The sequence below is a fragment of the Ostrea edulis genome, chromosome 3 (assembly GCF_947568905.1).
Source record: "Ostrea edulis chromosome 3, xbOstEdul1.1, whole genome shotgun sequence".
Taxonomy (NCBI): Eukaryota; Metazoa; Mollusca; class Bivalvia; order Ostreida; family Ostreidae; genus Ostrea; species Ostrea edulis.
The window spans coordinates 64,585,363-64,607,502 of record NC_079166.1 but is presented as its reverse complement, the minus strand read 5'-3'; the positions used below and the strand labels follow the sequence as shown (position 1 = coordinate 64,607,502).

General features: G+C 34.6%; 3 protein-coding genes across 5 annotated transcripts in view; 1 reads left to right on the top strand and 2 right to left on the bottom strand.

Moving 5' to 3' along the window:
• LOC125675287 (cilia and flagella-associated protein 47-like) overlaps nt 1-9,824 on the bottom strand; it is a 34,149-nt gene extending 24,325 nt beyond the window's left edge. For all 3 annotated transcript variants that reach the window (XM_056158528.1, XM_056158529.1, XM_048912814.2), the window contains exons 1-15: nt 9,573-9,824; nt 9,312-9,466; nt 8,683-8,890; nt 7,544-7,590; nt 6,862-7,090; nt 6,503-6,672; nt 6,083-6,225; nt 4,455-4,715; nt 3,755-3,913; nt 3,176-3,380; nt 2,517-2,669; nt 2,083-2,186; nt 1,848-1,930; nt 974-1,174; nt 521-633 (exon numbers count right to left, since the gene is read on the bottom strand). In XM_056158528.1, the coding sequence (XP_056014503.1) occupies nt 521-633; nt 974-1,174; nt 1,848-1,930; nt 2,083-2,186; nt 2,517-2,669; nt 3,176-3,380; nt 3,755-3,913; nt 4,455-4,715; nt 6,083-6,225; nt 6,503-6,672; nt 6,862-7,090; nt 7,544-7,590; nt 8,683-8,890; nt 9,312-9,466; nt 9,573-9,722 (2,381 nt within the window). In that variant the 5' untranslated portion in view covers nt 9,723-9,824. The remainder of the gene's footprint in view (nt 1-520; nt 634-973; nt 1,175-1,847; nt 1,931-2,082; nt 2,187-2,516; nt 2,670-3,175; nt 3,381-3,754; nt 3,914-4,454; nt 4,716-6,082; nt 6,226-6,502; nt 6,673-6,861; nt 7,091-7,543; nt 7,591-8,682; nt 8,891-9,311; nt 9,467-9,572) is intronic.
• A 192-nt stretch (nt 9,825-10,016) lies between these two features.
• On the top strand, nt 10,017-13,370 carry LOC125677332 (dnaJ homolog subfamily B member 13-like). The gene is made up of 7 exons (XM_048915341.2): nt 10,017-10,156; nt 10,311-10,417; nt 10,877-11,038; nt 11,360-11,517; nt 12,025-12,157; nt 12,535-12,706; nt 12,989-13,370. Exons 1-7 carry the CDS (start codon nt 10,089-10,091, stop codon nt 13,140-13,142), a joined length of 954 nt encoding a protein of 317 aa, XP_048771298.1. The 5' UTR covers nt 10,017-10,088; the 3' UTR covers nt 13,143-13,370.
• Nucleotides 13,371-18,441: 5,071 nt separating this feature from the next.
• Nucleotides 18,442-21,731, bottom strand: LOC125675874 (multimerin-1-like). Its single transcript, XM_056158526.1, has 2 exons — nt 20,938-21,731; nt 18,442-19,091 (listed from the first exon to the last, which is right to left on the bottom strand). Exons 1-2 carry the CDS (start codon nt 21,368-21,370, stop codon nt 18,688-18,690), a joined length of 837 nt encoding a protein of 278 aa, XP_056014501.1. The 5' UTR covers nt 21,371-21,731; the 3' UTR covers nt 18,442-18,687.
• Between the last annotated feature and the right edge of the window lie 409 nt (nt 21,732-22,140).

Sequence of the window (22,140 nt, the reverse complement as noted above, 5' to 3'; positions counted from 1 at the left end):
ACAAGGTAAAAAACTTTACTACTAAAATAAAGGTTCTGTCACAAGAACTGCTCACAAAATATGAGAGCTGCCCTATCACTCATGTTTCTAAGTTAAAGTTTTGATTACAGTTTTGAAATTTAGGTGAAACTCATAGGTCAAGTCCACAAGATCAAAGTTCATGATATCAAATGAAAAGTCTTGTCAAAAAGAACCTATGTACAAAATATGAAATCCCTACATGAAATAGTTCAGGAGATATTGCCTAGTTTAACTTTTCTTAAAAGTAAGTCAAATTCCAAGGTCAAGGTCACAATGACAAAACTTTGGCACCAAAAGAAAGGCCTTGTCACAATCAAATTATGACAACCCAACCATTCATCATTTAAAAGTTATGAGTAAGATTAAAGTTTTGGACAGACAGGAAGACAGACTGACAAAATAAAAACACTATGTCTCTGGGTTTTTTCGACATAGTGGTAGAAAATACTCATCATAGTGGATAGTATATGGTGAGCTGTCAGTGTGCTTATTGGCTTACCTTTGGAATTTTCCTTTGACATTGGATTCAAACACAATGGGCAGGTGAGCCTTGGATTTAGGAGGCACCACCTGAGAAAGTGGGCTGCTTTGACGCAATTCACGACAATCAATCTAAGAAGAAGAAAATCTTATGACATCTTTTACATCATTGATTAAAGTATCCCTCAAAAAATTGCAAATAATTGTATGTCATAATGTGTGCAGATTCTTACAGAAAGAGAAAGATTCAAACTTTTCATGATCAATAATAAATTATCTTCTGTATATATATATATATATATGCTACCATGCTTAAACTTGTAGATTATCTATATCATGATAAAAAAACCATTAAATGAAGAAATACATAAAAATAATTTGTGAAAGGAACTAACCTCTAATGCAAAATTTCAAAAAGAATTCTGTAAATCAATTTTGATACTCTAAAATGTTTTCCCCTGATTATACCTACCTCAGCCACTATGTGTATGTACTGGTTCAGGTTATTAATGATGCTGAGGTTTCTGTTCACCACTGATCGTAGACAGACTTTATCAAAGTCCAGCGTGGCGGGACCGATCACCACCTGCTGGAGCTGCTGTGGAGAGAGCCACTTGGTGCAGTCCGCTTTCTCCACCTTTGTTGTGGGCACCGCATTAAGACCCTCACACACCTAGATTAATGACAATCCAGTGGTTATAGTAGGTTTATCATTGAGTATATTTCCCTGTACAAGTGAGGATTTTTTCCCCATATATAGTCACTTAAGAATAATCAATGCAGTACAAAGTATTTAGTCTGATTTTATGTTGGTTTTATCCAATGAGTTGAAATGGTGTATATATTTGCCAGGTTTTGCTAGACAAATACCTGTATATACACTACTTAAACGAGTTGGATAAAACAAATTCAAATTTGTACAGTTATAGAGGTTCTATAATTATCTCATATCAACTACTTTTTAATTTTTTCCTCTGTCCTTGTTACATATATTAAATTTCACAAAAGATTATGTGATGCTTTTCCTTACATTGTGTGACAATATGAAGTACAATTATCCAACGGATGTTCCCTTGTGCTTACAACAGATGTTGGATAAAGCCATTATAATTCTTTACAATTGGGTGATATATTTCACAAATACGAGATAAATATATGCATACTATACAAATCAACTCAGGTACATTAAATGCTGGGAAAAAATAATTCAAATGTTAGCAACCTATATTCTCATCAAGAATTATAAAAGTCAATAGTCTTGTATCCTGACATAGTTACCATTTAACTCTGAATAAGTGAGTGATATTTCATGAAGCATTGTATTAAAGAGAGATAACTCTACTAACTTGTTTGGCAGTGGTCTCTTGTTCCGCTGCACTTAGTTCTTTGGAGCTTAGAAGTCTGAACTCGGCATTGGGAGGTCGTGGAGCTTTAACAAGAATAAAATAGTTGTAAAGCACTTATCTTTTCTTGTGTTATTTTAGAGAAGAACAAACTTTATTTTTCCTTTGTATGCGATAAAAATGTGTGCTATGATAATTTTTTTGTAACAATAAAACAGAATTGCATGACTTCACTAACTTTCTGGGTCTGGCTGTATTTCTTGCTGAGTGAGCACTTTTGGTCTCAGACCTGCTGCAGATTTTATTCCGATATCAACACTGTTGTTGGTCACTTTGAACTCCCTATAGAACAATGTTAAATCATTACTGTTGATGAGCATATGTCATGATTAATGAATGGAACAAATATTGTCTTGAGCATAAAGATGAATTAATCATATATATTATCAAAAAATAGCGTTTATGATGAAAAAATTCCTTGTCTAGACACAGTTTTTTTTTATAAGCTTAGCTTTTGATATGCAAAAAAGATTTAATATGATTTTAGTCTCACTTACTTATAATATTCAATAAGAATATACTACCATAGAATTGAAAACAACTACTGTCCCACACACCTCAAAAAATTCAATGATCCACAACAGACGTAAATTTTGGTCACGGCTAACTTACTTTGCTTTGATACGGTTCAGTCGTTTCTGCCTCATCTCTCTAAGCATCATGACATAACTGTCGCGGTGTGAATGCTTAATTCTTCCTTCTTCCTCCGTCATCATATAATCAGGATCAGTGTAGGCGTGTCTATTAGACTGAGTGAAAATTGTCCTGTAACATACAACACAATTCTATTCATCCTCATTATCAGTGATGAAATCCATCACTTGGTAGGCAGAGAGGGTAGGCTTATTTCATCAATATGGAAGAGTAAATCTAAGTGGATTTTTGATTGATTGTCAATACAGGTTAATTCAAGCTAATTTTTTTGTCTTACAACACATGAACAGTCTACAAACAAAAAAAGAGAAAGTTGGACGTTAAAGGCACATAACTCTTCTACGGGGAGTTATAAAAAGGAACTTCCAGTCTTCAATGGCCACCCCCCCCCCCCCCCCCCCCAACAACACATCTAAGTTTATTACACAATAAAATGTCATGTATTTATAAGTATACACATGTATCAAGTAGTATGAATACTTCAGTCATGTTAACACTGAAATTTCATTAAATCTGCACAAGACTGTTCCACTGCCCATTTATTTGAGGTTATCATTCCACTGCCCATTTATTTGAGGTATTTTTTATTCAGTTTGTGAACACCTGTTGAAACTTACTTGTACTTGTCATGTTCTGGTCGAATACTCTGTGCCCGGTCATTTGGAAATGCCACTTTGGCCTCGGGATCCTCCTCATAGTGACCCACTTTGTGCATTTGAGTTTTGTGACCACCTGCCACTGCATTCCTTGGGACACCCTGCAGGTCTGAAATCTTGGTGTCGGCAAACATTCCTACCTCATTGCTTATGTATGGAGTAAGTCCTGAAAGAAATGTTTATAAAAATTATCATATCAATTAAAAAAACAAACACATGATCTTTAGCGTTCCACACCTACTGGGACATCCGTTTTTAAGGTCATTTCCGAGGACCCGTGACATTCACACCCGATGCCGAGTGTTTGGCAACGGAACTGTCACTACCTGTTTTTAACGACTTAGGTCTGTCGCAGCCGGGATTCGAATCCCGGCCTTCCGCATGCGGGGCGAACGCTCTACCTCTAGACCACCGTGGTGGTTTGGAATTTGAACTGCCAACCTTTGTGGCTCTCAGAATTAACCATCTAGCCACTTGTTCGAAAAATTACATCTAACTATCAACTTGACAAAATCTTACGGAAATTTCACCGAAGTTTACCTGGATTAAATCTGGCCTTCCTCTCTATGGGGATTGGGTCACTGTGGCCGGAGAACAGGATGGGGTACGTATGGATGACCTGCATATGAGCAATGGTTGGGTTTTGGTTGTCTGCTACATGACCGATGACGTCCAACAGTTGCTTGGGCTTGAAAGATCCTACAACAAAAGGGTTATTTTTGGGTATTAATTTAAGGTTGGTGAAAATTCATCACTTGACACAGACATTTAATTTGCTTTAGGATTTTTTGAAAACCAAACTGAACAGTTCATAAATATCCAAACACTAAAGTTGTTTAAGCTTTGAAATATTGAATGACTGAAGGATATATATATTATGTATACTCTTATATTCTGTAAATACATGTTTTGATCTAGTTTCTAACAAACTATACGGAGTTTACTTCTTACATGATTTTCATGTGAAAATATATCTAATTCATAACAGACACATGTACATGAAATAAGAAATCATATACATAAACAGTAAAACATGGATACAGTGAACACCCTTACAATGAATTCCTGCTTACAGTGAAGTGATTTTCATTCCCTGTAGTTTTAAAACATATGAACTTATTGGATATAATGATCAGAATCATTGATTGTCTCCAGCACTTCACTATAAGCATATTTTACTGTATAATGTTTATTTCACTGTACACTGAGATTAAGTGGTAGATTTCACTGCGTGACCTACCTATCTGATTGGGTGAGAAAGAGAAGATAACATCCTGGCTCTGACTTGGGGGTATTTTACCATTGGGGGGATGGGTGAGAAAATGAGCAATCTTTCTGAACTGAAAAATGGCCGGCAGAACGTTGGACTCATTTCTGATGGTGCACAGTACATCTGCATGTTCTCCCACTGGACATTCTCCGAAGTTGAATTTATAGGATGGAGAGATGGTAAGAAGGACAGGTAGAGCTGTTCCTGTCATGGCTACTTCTACCATTGATCCTGAAATAGGAGTAACCATTATTACACATCCATTGTCAGACCTGTTTACCCCGTCCAACTGATGTCAGTATTCTAGAACCAAGTTGTCAGTATTTTGAGCACTTTGTCAGTATAAAAGTTGAATATAGCAAAAAATGCTACGCGGGTTGTTAAACCTTTTTTTATATGAACAACTCCTTGTTGTCATATAAATAAGATGTTGCTGTTTACTGTTGCTTTTGTATTTTACATTTTGCAATGTGTAATTATCATGGTTTTCCATCATTCTTTAAATCTGTCATATTTTATAAAATACCACAGCATTTTGATAAAATAATTTTTTATAGAGTCCACGAGGTTAAAGGTTGCCGGTTGTATTAATTTTGACCTTGCTCTTTGTTCAATAAATTTCATTTAAATTATATTCCCTACATCCATACCATTTATCCCTTAATTTCAAAACAATTTGAACTTGATAAAATATGGAACGAAAATAAATATATTGAAGTAATGTTAGAAATATCCATGAAAACACCATGTGATCTTCCTTCGATTGTTGGAGGCATGGCCAAAGCACTCTGTATGAGTCTTTAGAATTAGGGCATATTTTTTTTCTTGTTTTGAACCTCTGAATGGGATTTGATGTTTCGTTTGCATTCTCGTCAATCTGACATTCGCCATCCATGCTTTTTTAAAAGTTTGACATAAATCAGTATCAATGGTGCGCTTTAAACAATGGTAACTTTGATTGACTAAACTGGTTCCCTATTGACCTCGCTTCTCTCCTCGGACTAATCAGCGAGGAACTAGTTTAATTCAATTGACAAGGTTTTTTTTATCATACCGATCAACAAATTTCGGAAACTGAATTTTTTCCAGATTCGTGGAAAATCATAGATTCTTAACGTGAATCTGTAGAGCGTATTTTGACTTTAAAATCAGTGGAAAATAAGGACAATCCTTACAAGTAAACAGTTCTGCATTGTGCATCAGACATTGATTTCCAGAGTGTATGTTGGTAGAAAGGTAACACAAGAATAAAAAAATGTCCAAAATCTATCTACATAATCTGTATGTGTACCCAGTGTAATACCAAAATTTTGGGGGCGTTTTTCTGACCATGGACTGTATTTGTCACAGTCATAAATTATATGTATAGCACTGTCAGTGTTGAGTTAATTAATACTTTTAAGTTTCGGTGTCAGTTAGTAATTAATGCAATTCTAAATGTGTGAAAGGCACCAAAATAAATATACATGTAGTGATGTACTGCTAAAATAGGTACACATACAATATTATGGTATTACCATCAATTAGGGGCATGCACATTTTAAGTAAATTTGTTGTAATGATAGAGGTGTTTTTCCCAAAGATACAAAGCTACATACCATCTTTAGCAGTCATTGATCCCGGTCTCTTGCTGTCTGATAAATTACTTGATCCAATGATCTGTATCCTCATAAACAAGGCAAAGTCCTTCCTGGGGGGAGGGGCCACTTGGCTCTTCCATCCTTCTTTGGATGCATTCCACCTGCAATCAAAATTGTGATCATGAACATAGAATTCTGCATTTCTCCCTGAGAAACTGTCTTCAAATGACATGGTGCTTTTTTCATTTAATTTACATTTCAATAAAATGCAATATTTAAAAAAACAAAAAAACCCCAAAAAACAAAAAACAAAAACCAAAAACACCCACTTGGGAAGACATTCACACTTACTGGCTGTACAGTGGATGGGACAGATGCAAACTAAGCAAAAGCTTTCTTCAGAATGTACAATTCAAAATACTTTAAATTTGTCCTCACCTTGGACTAAATCTGAAGAATACAGGGATTTTCTCAAAAGGTTTGAGCACACCTTGGTTTGGAATGGCTGTAATCAGTGAAGTGATGACATTTGTGCTACCCTTGGCTTTCTCCCCCTCGGTATACTGGTCAGCCAGGGCATCATTTGTACTGCGAGTCAAGTCCACACCCTGGCATTCAGAAATTATGTGTGTACACTTCATATTTCATACATTTTTAGTCACAATTAATGTTTTCTAACATAGCATTTATAGCCTCAGCGTAACTGCATTGCAAACAGAAACAAAGGAGCCATCAGTCTCTAGCAACTTTATACAAAATACATTTTTCATTGTGATTTTGAGAAAAATACAAATTACCATTTCTTGTGCAATAGCATCTTCGTCTAATACTGCTACAAAGTTGACAGATTCTGGGCCGTTATTGTATAGAATTGCACACTCTGTTTTATCTGAGCCGTAGTATGCCTCCCCAAACTTGACACAGCCCAGGGGTTCCTCCGTCTCCAGGGACAGAACCTCAATCGCCCGGTCCACCAGGACACCTCGAACCATCAGAGATTTTGTCTCTTGCCTTTCTAATTTCACCCTATTAAACAATAAATTATGTATTTTAATTCGGTATTAAAATATTTTGTATTAAAGCATGATATAACATATCTGATTGGTCGTTGTATGAAATATGATACTTGTACCATAAAATATGTGCATACACTTCATACCAAAGTCATCTGATTATTAAACGTGTCCTGTTCTCTTGATGTTGTCTGTGCCAAACATTGTTTTAAAACTAAATGTGTCCAGTTTTTTCAAGTTTCACTGCATTTATATCTTTTAATCATGTTGTGGCAGAAAGACAAAAAAGTAAACATTGAACATAGCAATGGATGTCCAAGATGAACTCTCTGAGAAAATTCTTCCACAGTTTATTTCACTTGAGTGTGATGTTTTTCCCCAAAATTCACAATTATTGTTTTAGTGATATTAAGCCCTTATGCACTGACTAAAAATTTAGATGACAGAGAATATTGAAAGAACTTACTTTATTATTTCATCTATTTTTCCAGCTTCTTTTGTAACATACTCAATCTGCAATGAAAAAGCAATTTGTTGTGATATTAAGCATGCTTCCTTAGCATGCAGATTTACCAGTAAGACTGAGTGCATCAAGTGGGCCATTCAGAAGTTTTATGTCAGTTAGTTACATTGAATTTCTCTATTAAAACATAAATTTTCTCACTGAAATACGAAATATCGAAACTTCAAAATTTTGGAACTCCTCAGAAAATGAAGTTACAAAGTTTATGCTTCACTTGGGCAACTCTTGTAAACAAAGACGATTCATTTCTTATACAAAAATATCTGTCTGATTTGAAGATTATCTTGCAGAATGTTGTAAGTGAATATACTTGTACCACAAGACATGAGTTATATTAGATTGAATTTCTGATGTTTGGTAGGGGAAGGCGACTCAAAAATAAGGCAAAGTCACATGCATTTCCTCTACTGTATGTGGATATTTAATCAGTTTGTTAGATTTTCTTGAGTCATTATAACAACAGACCGCTATGCAATGATATCATAAATGATAACATTTCATGGATCAATCTTCAGGCACATTGCAGTGAGGGGACCTCCACCTCCCCCCCCCCCCCCCCTAATGTAATGTACTTTTTCCATTATCATCATACACATGATATGTTAACTTTACATGCAAATATCGATTTATTAGCTGGTCACTTTTTACAGTAGTGGCAAATGGTAGAGGTAATGCAAGGTTGGATTGATGACTTGAAACTCCTGTGCTGAGTTGACTGAAGGATAAACGCCCCCTCCCCACAATATTGGGGTTTAGGCAGAACTACTTGTTTTGCTAACTATGAATTTTCAGACAAATATGAAAGCAACTGTTTTCTTGGTCTGCCCCCACCCTTCCACTTTCAACAAAGACGTACACAAGTGCCTGAACTCAATATATCTGATATATCTAGTTTCATGTGCTTGTTCACTGGAAAGTTTCCCAAGTTAACCCAAAAACATGTTGTTGGCCATACTATATATAAAAAACCACAACAGAATCAGAGACAAAATAATAGTTCTGATATTGCACCTTGTGAAGTTTTGTAGCAAAAAAAAAAAAAATTCGAACACATCTCCTCCACCCCTAGATTTTGAAGATACCTTGATGAGTTGTACACTTTTGGGTGGCACTGATCCACTGGTTGGCATTATAGCGATGGGTTTGTCACCAGAGTACTTCAGCTTGAACTCTCCTGCTTTGGATCCATGGTTAAACAGTGATATCTCCTTTGATATTGTTTTGCTGTTGGCCACAAGGTTTCCGAAATATACCTCCTCTTCAATTTCCAAAATAGGCTGACATGGGTAACTGGAAGAATACCAATGATTTTGAAATTTGAACTGCAATGACTCTTAAGGATAGACTTTAAGATATTTGTAATATTTCATTATTTAAATGCACATTTGCTGCATATTTTACATAATCACTAATGTAAATTTTCACAAATGCACGTTTCAATTTCAGGAATGAAATAATGAAGACTATAAATATTACTGAAAGAATTAATTTCACAACTTTAAATTTAGGATTTCTATCTCGCATTTAAGAATTGTCATTTCATTTGCATTGATAGTCACATAACATTTAGTGGTGTGTAAATAGTTTTGTGATAATGTATTCTCATTAGAATTCAAAATCAGTGTTATATGTATTTCGACTGAAGCAAACACTGATCGATGGCTTAATAAATTCATTTCGAATGGGAAGAATAACATATGTCAACACTTACGCTATTAGAGGAATTTCTAAGACATCACCATCAATGGTAACTACAAGCCTATCTTTCACTTCCTTTGACTCGGATGTTTCAAATTCAACAACAGCAGGTACACATAGCCCTGGAGCTATAGGTTTGTTGGGATTTTTCACTCTCAGTTGAAAATACTACCAAAAAGAAAAATTCAAATGCAAATACAAACTTCAACGACCTGTGTTGCATATTCATATGCATTCACCGCTGTGAATGTGCTTATTATTCATTCAACATTACCTTGGTTTTAGGTCCATAGAATCGAATGCTCTTGCTTGTTTTGCTAATGTTTTTTACGGTCACATTTAATTGATGCACATTATTTGGTTCTGTGTCGTAAAATTCAACAACAGGTGGGGATATTCTAACCCCCGAAACATCCCCCTCCATGGTGAACGAGAATGTTTTTTTACAGCATATGACCTTTCTGTTTTTGACTTTAAAATTCCTCGTGAAAAATGTATCAATTCTCGGCCATACTGTTTGACGCTGTTGCTCGGAGATTTCCAAACCCTCTTTAGTTAGTGGTATTTTCGAATTTTGGTTTTTCATAATATATGCATGCAATAAATCAGATGGATTGAAAATGAGTTTTCATACGTTAAAATTTATTTATAAAAAATAAAATAACCATTGATAATAACAGAGCAATCACGACTTATTTACGAAAATGACGCTCTTTTTGTTGAGCTGTCATGTTGCCATGTGATCCGCCATTTTTCGTAAACAAGTTGGAGTCACGAAGAGATTGTAAACATGGGAGTCGATTACTATGATATATTAAAGCTTACGAGAAGTGCAACAGATGCAGATATAAAGAAAAAGTAAGAATTAATTTTTTATAAAGCACATTCTAATATTTCGAGCTTGTTTGACACTTCAAATTGCTGAAATCACTTGAATTCTCTGATGAAGGAATCGGTGTCATGCAAAATAACAGATATCATATTGATCTGTTATATTTTTGTGTATTTACAGCTACAGAAAATTATCACTGAAATATCATCCTGATAGAAATCCAGGAGATCAAGATGCTTCAGATAAATTCAAACAGTGTGCAGAAGCATATGATGTTTTGAGTGATCGTAAGTTATTGATATTTTTATAGTTTACTGGAGTATTTGGTATAAATGATGAGGTCGGGCTTTATAAAAGGACCGCTGCATATATTGTTTTCATTGTACTGTAACTAAAAATTTTGCCTGTCATTGCTACATAATGTTTACAAGTGTACATGTACTGCAGTTTCTGCAAACTATATATAGCTGTGTTGTCTGAGTATGAAATTTGTGACATATAGTCTATATGTCACAAATTTCATACTCAGACAACACAGCTATAGTTTGCAGAAACTGCAGTACATGTACACTTACATGATTATGTATTCAATGAAATTTGTGAACTGCAGACACTGTAGATTCTAACATACAGTACTGTTTATTTGTTGTTGTATGTGTTTAATTCGTTAAACAGTTGTAACACTGTTCATGTATATGTTTAATGTTTGATGTACAGTAGCACTTAACACTGTTATGTTTTTATAGCTCGGAAAAGAGCAACGTATGATCAGTTTGGGGAAGAAGGTCTGAAAAATGGTGTCCCTCAGGGAAGTGGGGAAGCAGGAGCTTGGACGCAAGGATACACATTCCATGGAAATTCAGAAAAGGTGTTCAGAGATTTCTTCGGTGGTGACAATCCCTTCCAAGGTAGAAAAAAAAACCCGCCTTTTACAGGGTTGGCATGTCAAATATGCCCAGATTTGAAAAATACATACAGGGCAGTATATCAATCTCATTTAACTTTGACAAAATTCCACATATTTCTTTTACTGATTTCACATTGTAGCTGTATTCATAACTTTTTGAGTATTTGTTCCACAATTTTTACCTCCATCTTAGTGAGAAATTTATAGACAGGTCACATCCACATTTTGAAAATTTCTGGTTCCACTCCAGCTTCAGAGTTGACAGGTTTTGAAATTTGTATGAAAGTATCTCTTGCTTTACAATGGTTTTTTTTTCTATCAGAATTTTATGACCGAGTCGATGGTGATCTCAGCATGGGATTTGGAGGATTACAAGGGAGAGGGAGAAAGAAGCAGGATCCTCCTATAGAGAGAGATCTTGTCTTATCCTTAGAGGAAGTTTTCCATGGATGCACAAAGAAAATGAAAATTACAAGGAGGGTATGATAGAATCATAACACTTTGTTCTTAATCTATCATCGTTTCACAACAGCAAATTCACGAATTACTGTACAATATACTTATGTTAGCAGGATTCATATTTTAGCACCTTTGGTTGTGAAGTAAGAATGCTTATTTATGGTTGCGCTTAAATATGAAAATTTCTTTGAGTTCCATTATCAAAAACAAAATAAGGGCTAAATTATGATTATACCATAGAGTGCATCAGATCTGATTGTGCCAAATTTCGAATGCTATAAAATGAGTACAATATGTTAATATCAAGTATTATCATTTGGTTATAGTGTCAGATTGCTTTTTCTCGAAACATTTTCATCATATACCTTTCTTAAATAAAATGTCCGAGTTTGACAAAATAAATTTTACAGTATGAATCAATAAGGAAATGGCTGTGACAAATTTAACAGAAGAGATAATATGTGTATGTGTTGGACAATTAAGATATTTTTATTGGGAGATCAGACATGGTAATTATTTGTGTTACAGGTTATGAATGAGGATGGTCACACATCAAGTATAAGAGAGAAAATTTTAACCATCACAGTCAAGAAAGGTTGGAAGCCAGGAACAAAGATCACATTCCCAGAGGAGGGTGACCAGGGTCCTAACAATGTTCCAGGTAAACCAGTAATGATAGTGTAGGGCTGTACAATTAATGAGGAAAAACCCCACAATTCAACATTATGTCCTCTGAGTCTGTGAAAAATATCATTGTACATGTATTTGATTTTTAATCATGGGGATTTATAAAGTATAATCGCTTTGTATACGTGGAAAATGTACCGGCAGATTCTAAAGTATATCGTTTTATAATATTTGATGTCTTGTTGAATCAGATATCCATATTAAGGAGCAAACTGTATTTTCAATATTTCTACAAACATTCTACTCATAATTGATACAGGTAAAAATATCTACTGAATGACTAGTATAGATGTAATTGTATTTTAACGTACAATGTACAGTGTCTGTAATTTTTTATATTCTCAATTACAGCTGATATAGTATTTATTGTGAAAGATAAACCTCACCCCCGATTCCGCAGACAGGGAATTAATCTGATCCACACTGCCAAGGTTCCGCTGGGAAAATCTCTGACTGGTTGCACAGTGGAAATAATCACTCTGGACGAACGGGTGCTTCATATTCCCATCAATGATATCATCAAGTGAGTGATTTTCATTTACATAACTCGCTTATTAATCTTCCCCAGCAATATTTTTAGTTGATGGTGCTAATTATTGCGTTTAATTATTGATATAATGTGGCACTGTTAAAACTGGTTGCATCAATGCCTTACACTCAATGAATATATTTCAATGATAGTTTTCTAAAAGGAATGAAATTTTCTTTTGGGATTAACATTTATAATACCATCTATTAATTATTATATTGTGAATATTTCCAGAAATTGTATATTACAGTTACATGTATAACATTTCACTTTCAGGCCAGGATATACAAAAATTGTTCCAGGGGAGGGAATGCCAATTTCAGCCGACCCCAAGAAGAAGGGAGATTTAGTGATAGAATTTGACATTGAATTCCCCACGTCTTTGACACCAGACAGGAAAGACCTAATCAAAAAGGCACTTCTCAATTGAATACCCCCCCCCCCCTTTTTTTTATTACAGAAGCTGGACTTTCTTAAGTGCAAAATATGGACCTGTGATATACATGCATTCAAAGCAATGCACTTTTTTGAAAATAATTAATGATACAATTCATCAACTTTTATAGAAATATTATGGTATTTGTGTATTGCTATTTGATTGCAAATGTATTTGAACTGCATTTTGTTACACATGTAATTATATAAAAAAAGAAGTATTTGTGATCGTTGTACTTTGTATATAAATATATTTATTGTAACAACCTCACATGAGTGGTTCTTAGATTATTCTGGCCAAAGAACAACAGAAATCTTAGTGGGATTGAAAATTGTCATTTATTTACATTATGTAATCAAAATCCAAGTACATACATGTATGATATAATAATTAAGTATTGCGAAAATATATGATCAATGAATCAATATGTGCAAACTAATATTTCCTAAAAATGAGATGCAACAAAGCACAGTAGAATAAATCAAAGTAATTAATTTAGAGAGTAGGATTTAAATAAGCCTGGTCACTTGTTTCTGTATCTTATATATTCGCATTGTCTGTATGGTGATACTCATATACTACAGTGAAAAGTATTGCTTAAACTAAATCAAATAGAATGCCTTATGTCAAAACCCTATCAATCTATCTATCTATCATCTCTGTCTGTCTCTCTCTCTCTCTACAGTCAAAATAATTAAAATAAAAAATTATATAGATATAGAGAAAGAAAAAATAGCCTTACATGTTTCCACCTTTTTTACCATTATTGAATTACTTGAGTTTGAGAAAATTTCATCTAGGTGTACTATGATTGTTCTTGTTCTTCATTCTAGACCAGTTTGGTGGCCTGTTCTAAAGGTTAAAACTAGTAAAGATATCTCTTTAAACAAAAGAGATATCTCTTTACGTTAGGGAGATATCTCTTTCTCTTTGAGAGATATCTTTTAAAGCTAGAGAGATATCTCTCTAGGAAAAAAGAGATATCTCTCCATCAATGTAAAAAGAGATATCTCTTTAGGTTAGAGAGATATCTCTTTAAATTAAACAGAATTTTTATCATGATGACTTCTCCCTGTTGCACCCATATTTCTTAACCAATCAAAATACCTCTAGTGTAAAAATGGCGGAAAGGGTTGAATAGGTGCATGGTTGGGGTAACGTTATTAAGTTGCTGTGAAGCTAAATCCAGTCTAGCTCACATATCTTATCAATTTATTGTCTTTGTTTTTTTTGTTATCTTTATGCACTTCACATGCGTTAAACGCAAAATCTTCGCCCGGCTGCCACCATGGTAAGATTTGCTTTGGCGGAATTTCTTAAGTAATCAAACTAATGAAAAAATATTGGAAAAAGATATCTCATTCTCTTTGAGATCTCTCTTTTTCAACGAATCTCTCTAATAATTCTTAGAGAGATATCTCTTTAAGTGAAGGATATATCTCTAAAAGTAAAAGATATTGAAAGAGATATCTCTTAAAGTATAACTTAAGAGATATCGTCATAAGTGAAAGAGATATCTCGCAAAGTGAAGGAGATATCTAAGTGAAAGAGATATCTCTCAAAGTGTAAGAGATATCTCTAAAAATAAAAGAGATATCTCTCTAAGAGAAATAGATATCTCTCAAAGTGTAAGAGATATCTCTAAATCTCTAAAAGTAAAAGAGATATCTAAGTGAAAGAGAAATCTATTTTTTAGAGATATATATATAGTTTTATAGAGATATCTCTGTATAATAAGATATATTTAATTTAAAGAGATATCTTATTTTTCGAATAAATAGTAAAAGGGTTTGCCATACAAACCCAATAACTTATTAGACGTCTACAGGTAGGCTGAAAATAAGAGAAAGACACTACATTTTTCAAAGAGACACAAATTTAATCTTAAATTCCCTACAAGTAAGAATCAACACAGATATAGGAAAAATCACTGAAACACTTATTCTCTGCTCCAACTTTAAGATTCGCATAGTTTTAAAAATTCCATTGTCCATTAATATATCGCATCAAAACTTAAAATTTGACATACATATTTCCATGCTGTATTTGAATTTCGCTTGATCGAGAGGCACATTCCGACATTTCCTCACAACACTATTTTATGTTTTCTTTACTAGCATATCCTAATTCTGAATTATTATTTTCGCTTTCATGAATAATTTCATTTCACGAGATGGGCGTAATGGGTTCTTTTGGTTGGCGTTAATTATTTCTTCATCCAAACATTAGAAAACAATGCTTTTCGGATCAAAATTTGGCTCCATAACTTTCTCACCCTCCATATCCAGAATATAACACTCATTAAGATGATATTCGCAGTACTTTCATTAAATTCCTTAAATCGATTGTGCAAAGAAAATGCTCTCCTCATCAAGACGACATGTTGATATGGCTCAGCACTACAGAGTGAATATAAAACCTGCAGTGCAAGATTACTTACCCGACACTGTCCAATAAGTGAACAAAAGAAACAGACTTTTACGCAAGACTGGTAATATTGTCAGACTATTCAAAAATAGCTTTATTCATAATTATCATTGTCAATGGGTTTACCTGAGCCTGTCTAATTACTGATAGCCAGCTACCAGATAAAGGTTACTGAGTTTGAAAATTATTATCTATAAGGTTTATTTCGAAAGATGACGATGAGTCGTATGAAATTTCATGCTCAATTTTCTCCAGTTACATATAACTTTGCAATGAAAATACGAATAAACTTTTTCCAGCTGAGTGTTTACTTTGAAAATGATACGGATTGAATTCAGACCTTCATTCATTTGATATGCCATCCATTTTGAGATATCTGCTACTTTCACAATTTGATTCGAGTTTCCCTGAAATTTCAATTTGAATTTACGACTATACATATGACAAGAAGTGATTTCAGGTATCTTGATACACCACCAATTTTTAGATATCTTTTTTTTAATGGAAATCAGCTACTTATAATAATATGATAATATATTTTGATGAGCGGTACAAAGAAATTTCAAAATCTGTGTGAATACCACAAGGAACTCTGTGTTTATATTATACATTTAACTAACTGTCAAGGAGTGAATTTGTATATTCTACTTTTGCTTTGATGTTTTAGCATCTGTGTTACATTTCTCAAATTGACATCTCTCCCCCTCCTGTCCCACGGTTTCAATGACAGTGTTATAAGATTTACATTCATCGCAAGGATAAAAGGTTTAGCCTTATCAAAGCATTTCCTGTCTTGAGAATTCTTTACAAATTAATGTCAACCAGTTTTCTGTTGATGTTGCAATTTCAGTTTCGAACTCTTTAATTGGTTATCTTCAGAAATGTGGGAGGAGTTAAGGGAGATGAGATGAGTCAATGTGCATGAGTTTGTGAGGAGTCTTAGAGTTATAGTTGTAGTGTTCACTTGTAATAATTTGAATTCCCTAATAAATGTGGATATAACTAAAAAGTAGTGACGAGTTATTTGAAGGAAAATCATAATCGCAACATAACTTACAAAAATACGTATGGCGAGTAGAGATATTGGGTATCTTGATATGTCATAAATTTTCAGATATCACTCTCAAGGAAGTCAGCTACTTTTACCTTTTGATTGCTGGTAACCTGAAATTTCAAGTTTTTCGTAAATATCTAAAGAAACTGTGTTTGTATTAGATATCTTACTAACTTACAATTGCCCATATGACAAAGAGTGATATAAGGTATTTTGATATGCCATAGATTTTCAGATATCACCCATATGGAAGTCAACTATTGTTAACTCTTGAATCCAGGTTATCCTGAAAGTTCAAGTCTTTTTTAAAGCTCATTTGAGCCAAAGGCTCAAATGAGCTTTTCTGATCAAAATTTGTCCGTTTTCTGTCGTCGTCGTAAACTTTTCACATTTTCATCTTCTTCTCAAGAAACACGTAGTCAATTATAACCAAACTTGACAAAAAGCATCCTTGGGTAAAGGGCTTTCAAGTTTGTTCAAATAAAGGGCCATGCCCCTTCAAAGGGGAGATAATCACAAAAATGCAAAAATAGGGTGGGGTCATTTAAAAATCTTCTTCTCAAGAACCACTGGGCCAGAGGAGCTGAAATTTTCATGAAAGCTTTCTGACATAGTGCAGATTCAAGTTTGTTCAAATCATGGTTCTCGGGGGTAGGTTGGGGCCACAATAGGGGATCAAAGTTTTACATAGAGATATATAGGGAAGATCTTTAAAAATCTTCTTCTCAAGATCCCATGAGCCAGAAGAGATGAAATTTATATGAAAGCTTCCTGACATAGTGCAGAGTCAAGTTTGTTCAAATCATGGCCCCCGGGGGTAGGATGGGGCTACAATAAGAGATCAAAGTTTTACTTGAGAATAAATAGAGAAAATATTTGAAAATCATCTTCTCAAGAACCAATGAGCCAGAAGAGCTGAAATTTACATGAAAGCTTCCTAACATAGTGCAGATTCACGTTTGTTAAAATCATGGCCTCCAGGGGTAGGTTGGGGCCGCAATACGGACTAAGGTTTTACATGCAAATATATATGGAAAGTCTAAAGACATGGGCCAAGACAACTCGGGTGAGCGATGTGGCCCTTGTTGAAGTTAGCAATCACTAACCAGCAGTCGCTAGGGAAAATCATCAAAGAACTGATAGTACCCAAAGAAAAATATTGAATTAAAAACCTGTTTTAAAGGAATATTTGAATTAAATTCATGTTTGAGTTTGAAAACAAGAGGCCTATGGACCATATCGCTCACTTGAGCAGCAGTTCCTAGCAATAAATAATCTTGATTGATTGATGTTTTCCGCTATACTCAACAATTTTTCAGTTATATAGTGGCGCCAAGTTTTTATTGGTGGAAGAGAGATGTCAGATACAATGTTTTTGTTTTGAACATATTTTATTGTATATACTATATACAAAAGGATTAGAAACAAGTTCCTTGCAACTTACGGGTTCTTCTCCTACAATGTACATGTACCTGGAAAGAGACCACCGACCTTCCGCATGTAAACTGGGAAACTTTCTCACTTACCGGCGCGAGCGGGATTCGAACCCGTGCCGAGCAGAGGTGAGAGGACGTGTGCAAAACTGTCATTATACAAGCAGCTTAGTTCAGAACAAACTTTTCAACCGTAACAACTAAAAATTCATTAATTATCAAACTTAATTATCAAATTTGACCATAAATACATTTATACCTGTCTGCTTGTACTAAATAAAAACATCACACCCTTTAGAATAAAATAGGTCATTTAATACATATACAATAAATGACAGTAAATGGAACACAAACTAGGATTCAAATACATTTGTATAAGTAAAAGTTACATACAAGTAAAATGTACAGACAATGTATAATGACAAATTGTCACATCTCAAAATTAGCACCTGAGAACAAAAAATGTGTCATCTGACATATTATGACTAGTGACAAATTATCGCATATTTGGCATATAAAAAATAGACCCAAACATATGTACAACTTGGAAAAAGTCAGAAAAGGGTACATTGTCAAATTAACATTTGCTACTAAGTTATTTGCTGATAGCATCTATGTTAAACAGTTATACGTGTATCTGAAAGCCAGAGAATGTCGTAATAGGCACACTTTCAGAATAATAACCGTTAGCATTCATATGTTTCACCCACACTCTGTTACCCTGCTGGAGATTCAACACCACCATGTTGGTGACTGTCTGGTAAGACGCTACCCTATCATCGACTAATCTAACCTTAGATACTCCGTTCAAAACTACATGTATGTCTAATCCAAGATGTCTTGAACCACTTTCAAGACCACTGACATAAAACACGTAGAGACCGTCATTGGGAGCTGAAAATATCCCGGTGCTTGGGTTATACCCGCCTCCAATGTTGGTGATGACGGAAGGAAACACCAACGTTCCGCCTGAAAAGGTGCTGCTGGATGACGGCATTCCTGCAGTAAAGGCCACTTTTACGGAATATTCTACAATTGATATAGACGGTAAAATAATACAAATTATTTCACATTGACATATGAGAAAGTGAAAATGAATGGCTGACGTTTTCAAGAACCCCCCGATGGCATCCTTCAGACGCCCCAGAAACCTGAAGACATAATTGTAAGGACTAGACTGGATAACCGTTTACCTTATGGAGGTTTCAAAACATGCTCATACCTCAGATGTCAATAATGCAAATATAGCTCAGACACTAAGGGTTCTAGCAGGTCGCAGTTATAAAATATTGGAAAACTTTTCCTGCAAATGTAATAACTGCATCTATCTCATCAGTTGCGATGTCTGCCAGAAACAGTATGTAGGAGAAACAACAGACCTTCGCAGACGGATCAACAACCACCGGTCCTCTATCAGAACCAAGAAATATTTGCCAGTAGCTACACATTTTCATTCCATTCAATTATTAGTAATTTCATTTATTTATAAATTATTTATTAATTCTTAATACGAGTTAACTTTTTAACGTACTTAGTTAACTCGTTCCACCTGAAATTAATTAAGTCTATTATTACTATTTCGTACATTGTGAATGTGGCGTCGGTGGCCGAGTGGTTAGGCCGTCAGACTCTCGACCGAAAGGTCGTGGGTTCGAGTCCTGGCCGCGGCAAGCTGACGTTGTGTCCTTGGGAAAGGCACTTTACATGAATTTCCTCACTCCACCCAAGTTTTAAAGGGGTACCTGGCTATAGACAGTGAAAGATATTGTTAGAATGTTAGTGCTCTAGCGCTTGTAATGGCAGCTTGCAGGAGGCTGAGAAAGTTCTAGATTGATATAAGGTATACCGGGGTATTATATTGATTATTGTAAAGCGCTTTGAGCAGCATACGCTGGAAAAGGCGCTATATAAAACCAATTATTATTATTATTACCTAATAGGACATGTCCTAATTCGCTCCGTACTTAACATTGATCGACAAACCTAGAATTAAAAACATGTAGTCTGTGGTGTAAATACGTATGTAGATTTAGTTTAGTTTTAGTGCTAGGCGTACTTTTTTGTTGTTTTGCTATTCTCTGTTACTATTAGCCATATCATGTAAAACGTTTCGTTTGTCCTGAATAAGAGACAAGTCGTCCCGAAAATTTGACAATTTGGTTTGTTCGTGTCGTTGGCCAAATTAGTGCTTTGTATAATTTTTGTATTTGACCTTATATCGACGTTGTGGATCCGACAACTTAGTGATTATATATATACTTAGTATATTATATATATATATATATATATATATATAAGCGTTCCGATTGACTGAGTTTTCCAGTACATTAGAAAAAATGCTATTTTCACCTCTCCGTACGTATCTTCCAGGTGACTATAACATGTTGATTTTTCCAACATCGGTCATTATTGCGCAATGACCGTGGAAGGACATTTTTCTGAACATCAAGTCAATAAGCTATAAATATAGTGCTTAACGTTTTGAAAAGTAGACATACAATTCAAGATTTAAGTTAATAATAAAGAAATTAAAAATGTTTGTCCGGCATGGCTATATTATTTTAATGGAGAAAAATATGAAGAAATGACGCAAATATCGACATCCTCTCCGAGTTTAACATCTCTGATATCGGGATAAATTGCGTGATACTTGGGTACTGCAATATGTCCTTTCAGACCCATGCGACTTAATATAAGTAAATATATAATTGCACCTACATATCAATAGAGAACAGCTTCATTAGTATTCTTCATAATCAAAACTTTAGTATGTTGTATTGCATCTATGCGTGTTTAATTAAGTGCTTCAGTTTTACTTTCTTTTCAGAATATGACAATAAATAAAAAGAACAGTTGAATCTTGTAATATACGAACCTTTCTGGAAATTTAGAAGTGTTGTATTCAGTAATACCATGGAACTGTTCATCTGGTCTGTTCTCCTCTCCATGTCAATAAACGATACAGCAGAAGACCGAAGTTGAGCTTTCAGATAATTCATGACACGTTCAATTTCGTTCAGACGTCCCGTACTGTTTTGATCCTGCTCATTATTTCTCCCTAATGTGTGCTTGATATCCAATGTTATGTGGAATAGATTTGACACATCATTGTTCGTTTTATTCATGATGCGTTCGATTTCGATCAGACGTCCCGTACTGTTTTGACCCTGTTCATTATTTTCCCCCAATGTGTGCCTGATATCTAATGTTATGTTGGATAAATTTGACACATCGTTATTCGTTTTATTTGACGCGTTATTCAATGTTCTCAAGTCAGATTCCATGGAGGCAAGTTGTATTGCTAACATTCTACTTTCATATTGTTGTAACGTAAAACTACGGTTGAGATGCTGAATAATCTGCTTCGACGCATTTATCACATATCTATATTTTCTTTTTCCAAATCGGACAATTTTTTGATTGACTCGTTTTGTTGTGCCTTCAAGGATTGCATTTCAATATTATTCTGTTCCACAGCTGATATTTTTGCCGACAATTTAGCAACTATATTTTGGAGTTCAGTCACTTCTTGTTCTAACTTTTGTTGAGTTGATGAATAGTCTGTGCTACTTTCATGAGAAGTAATCCCGTTTGCATGCGATGAGTTAGAGGGTCCATGTATCAAAATCCCACAACATGTACAGAAGTAAGAGAAAAGACACAATACGACGAGACAGAGGCAAATCATCATGGGAACGTTCTCCTAAGTTTCGTATTTCTTTTTGATCCCGTAACAGAAGGGCGTGCTTATATATACTCTCTAGTTACGAAGAAAGATAATAACTTTTTCTGATGCTTTGAGATATTTCTGTTGTTATCAGTGTATTCCTGTAACAGTCTTTATATTCTAGGTAACTGTTTACTGTTATTGTCTGGTATCAAATATCCGATTCATTTTTGTGAGAACTGTCTTCAGAGTGATGGTATCATACAGTTCACAGATATGGTAAATAGACTAAAAATGAACTAATAAAACGTGCTATAATGATTGCTGAATTTACACCCGATTACCGGAAATAAGGGTATGAAGGATGGTTGTAGTATTTGTGCAGACTAATAAATTTGCTTCCTGACATCA

What these genes read in the sequence shown, in the direction of transcription:
- LOC125675874 (XM_056158526.1), bottom strand. Translation starts at nt 21,370, where the DNA reads ATGTTAGCAATACAACTTGCCTCCATGGAATCTGACTTGAGAACATTG. An exon ending in ACTTCTAAATTTCCAGAAAG is followed by an intron (nt 19,092 to 20,937) that starts GTTCGTATATTA and finishes TATCAATTGTAG; the next exon opens with AATATTCCGTAAAAGTGGCC.
- LOC125677332 (XM_048915341.2), top strand. Translation starts at nt 10,089, where the DNA reads ATGGGAGTCGATTACTATGATATATTAAAGCTTACGAGAAGTGCAACA. An exon ending in ATATGATGTTTTGAGTGATC is followed by an intron (nt 10,418 to 10,876) that starts GTAAGTTATTGA and finishes ATGTTTTTATAG; the next exon opens with CTCGGAAAAGAGCAACGTAT. An exon ending in CCCATCAATGATATCATCAA is followed by an intron (nt 12,707 to 12,988) that starts GTGAGTGATTTT and finishes TTTCACTTTCAG; the next exon opens with GCCAGGATATACAAAAATTG.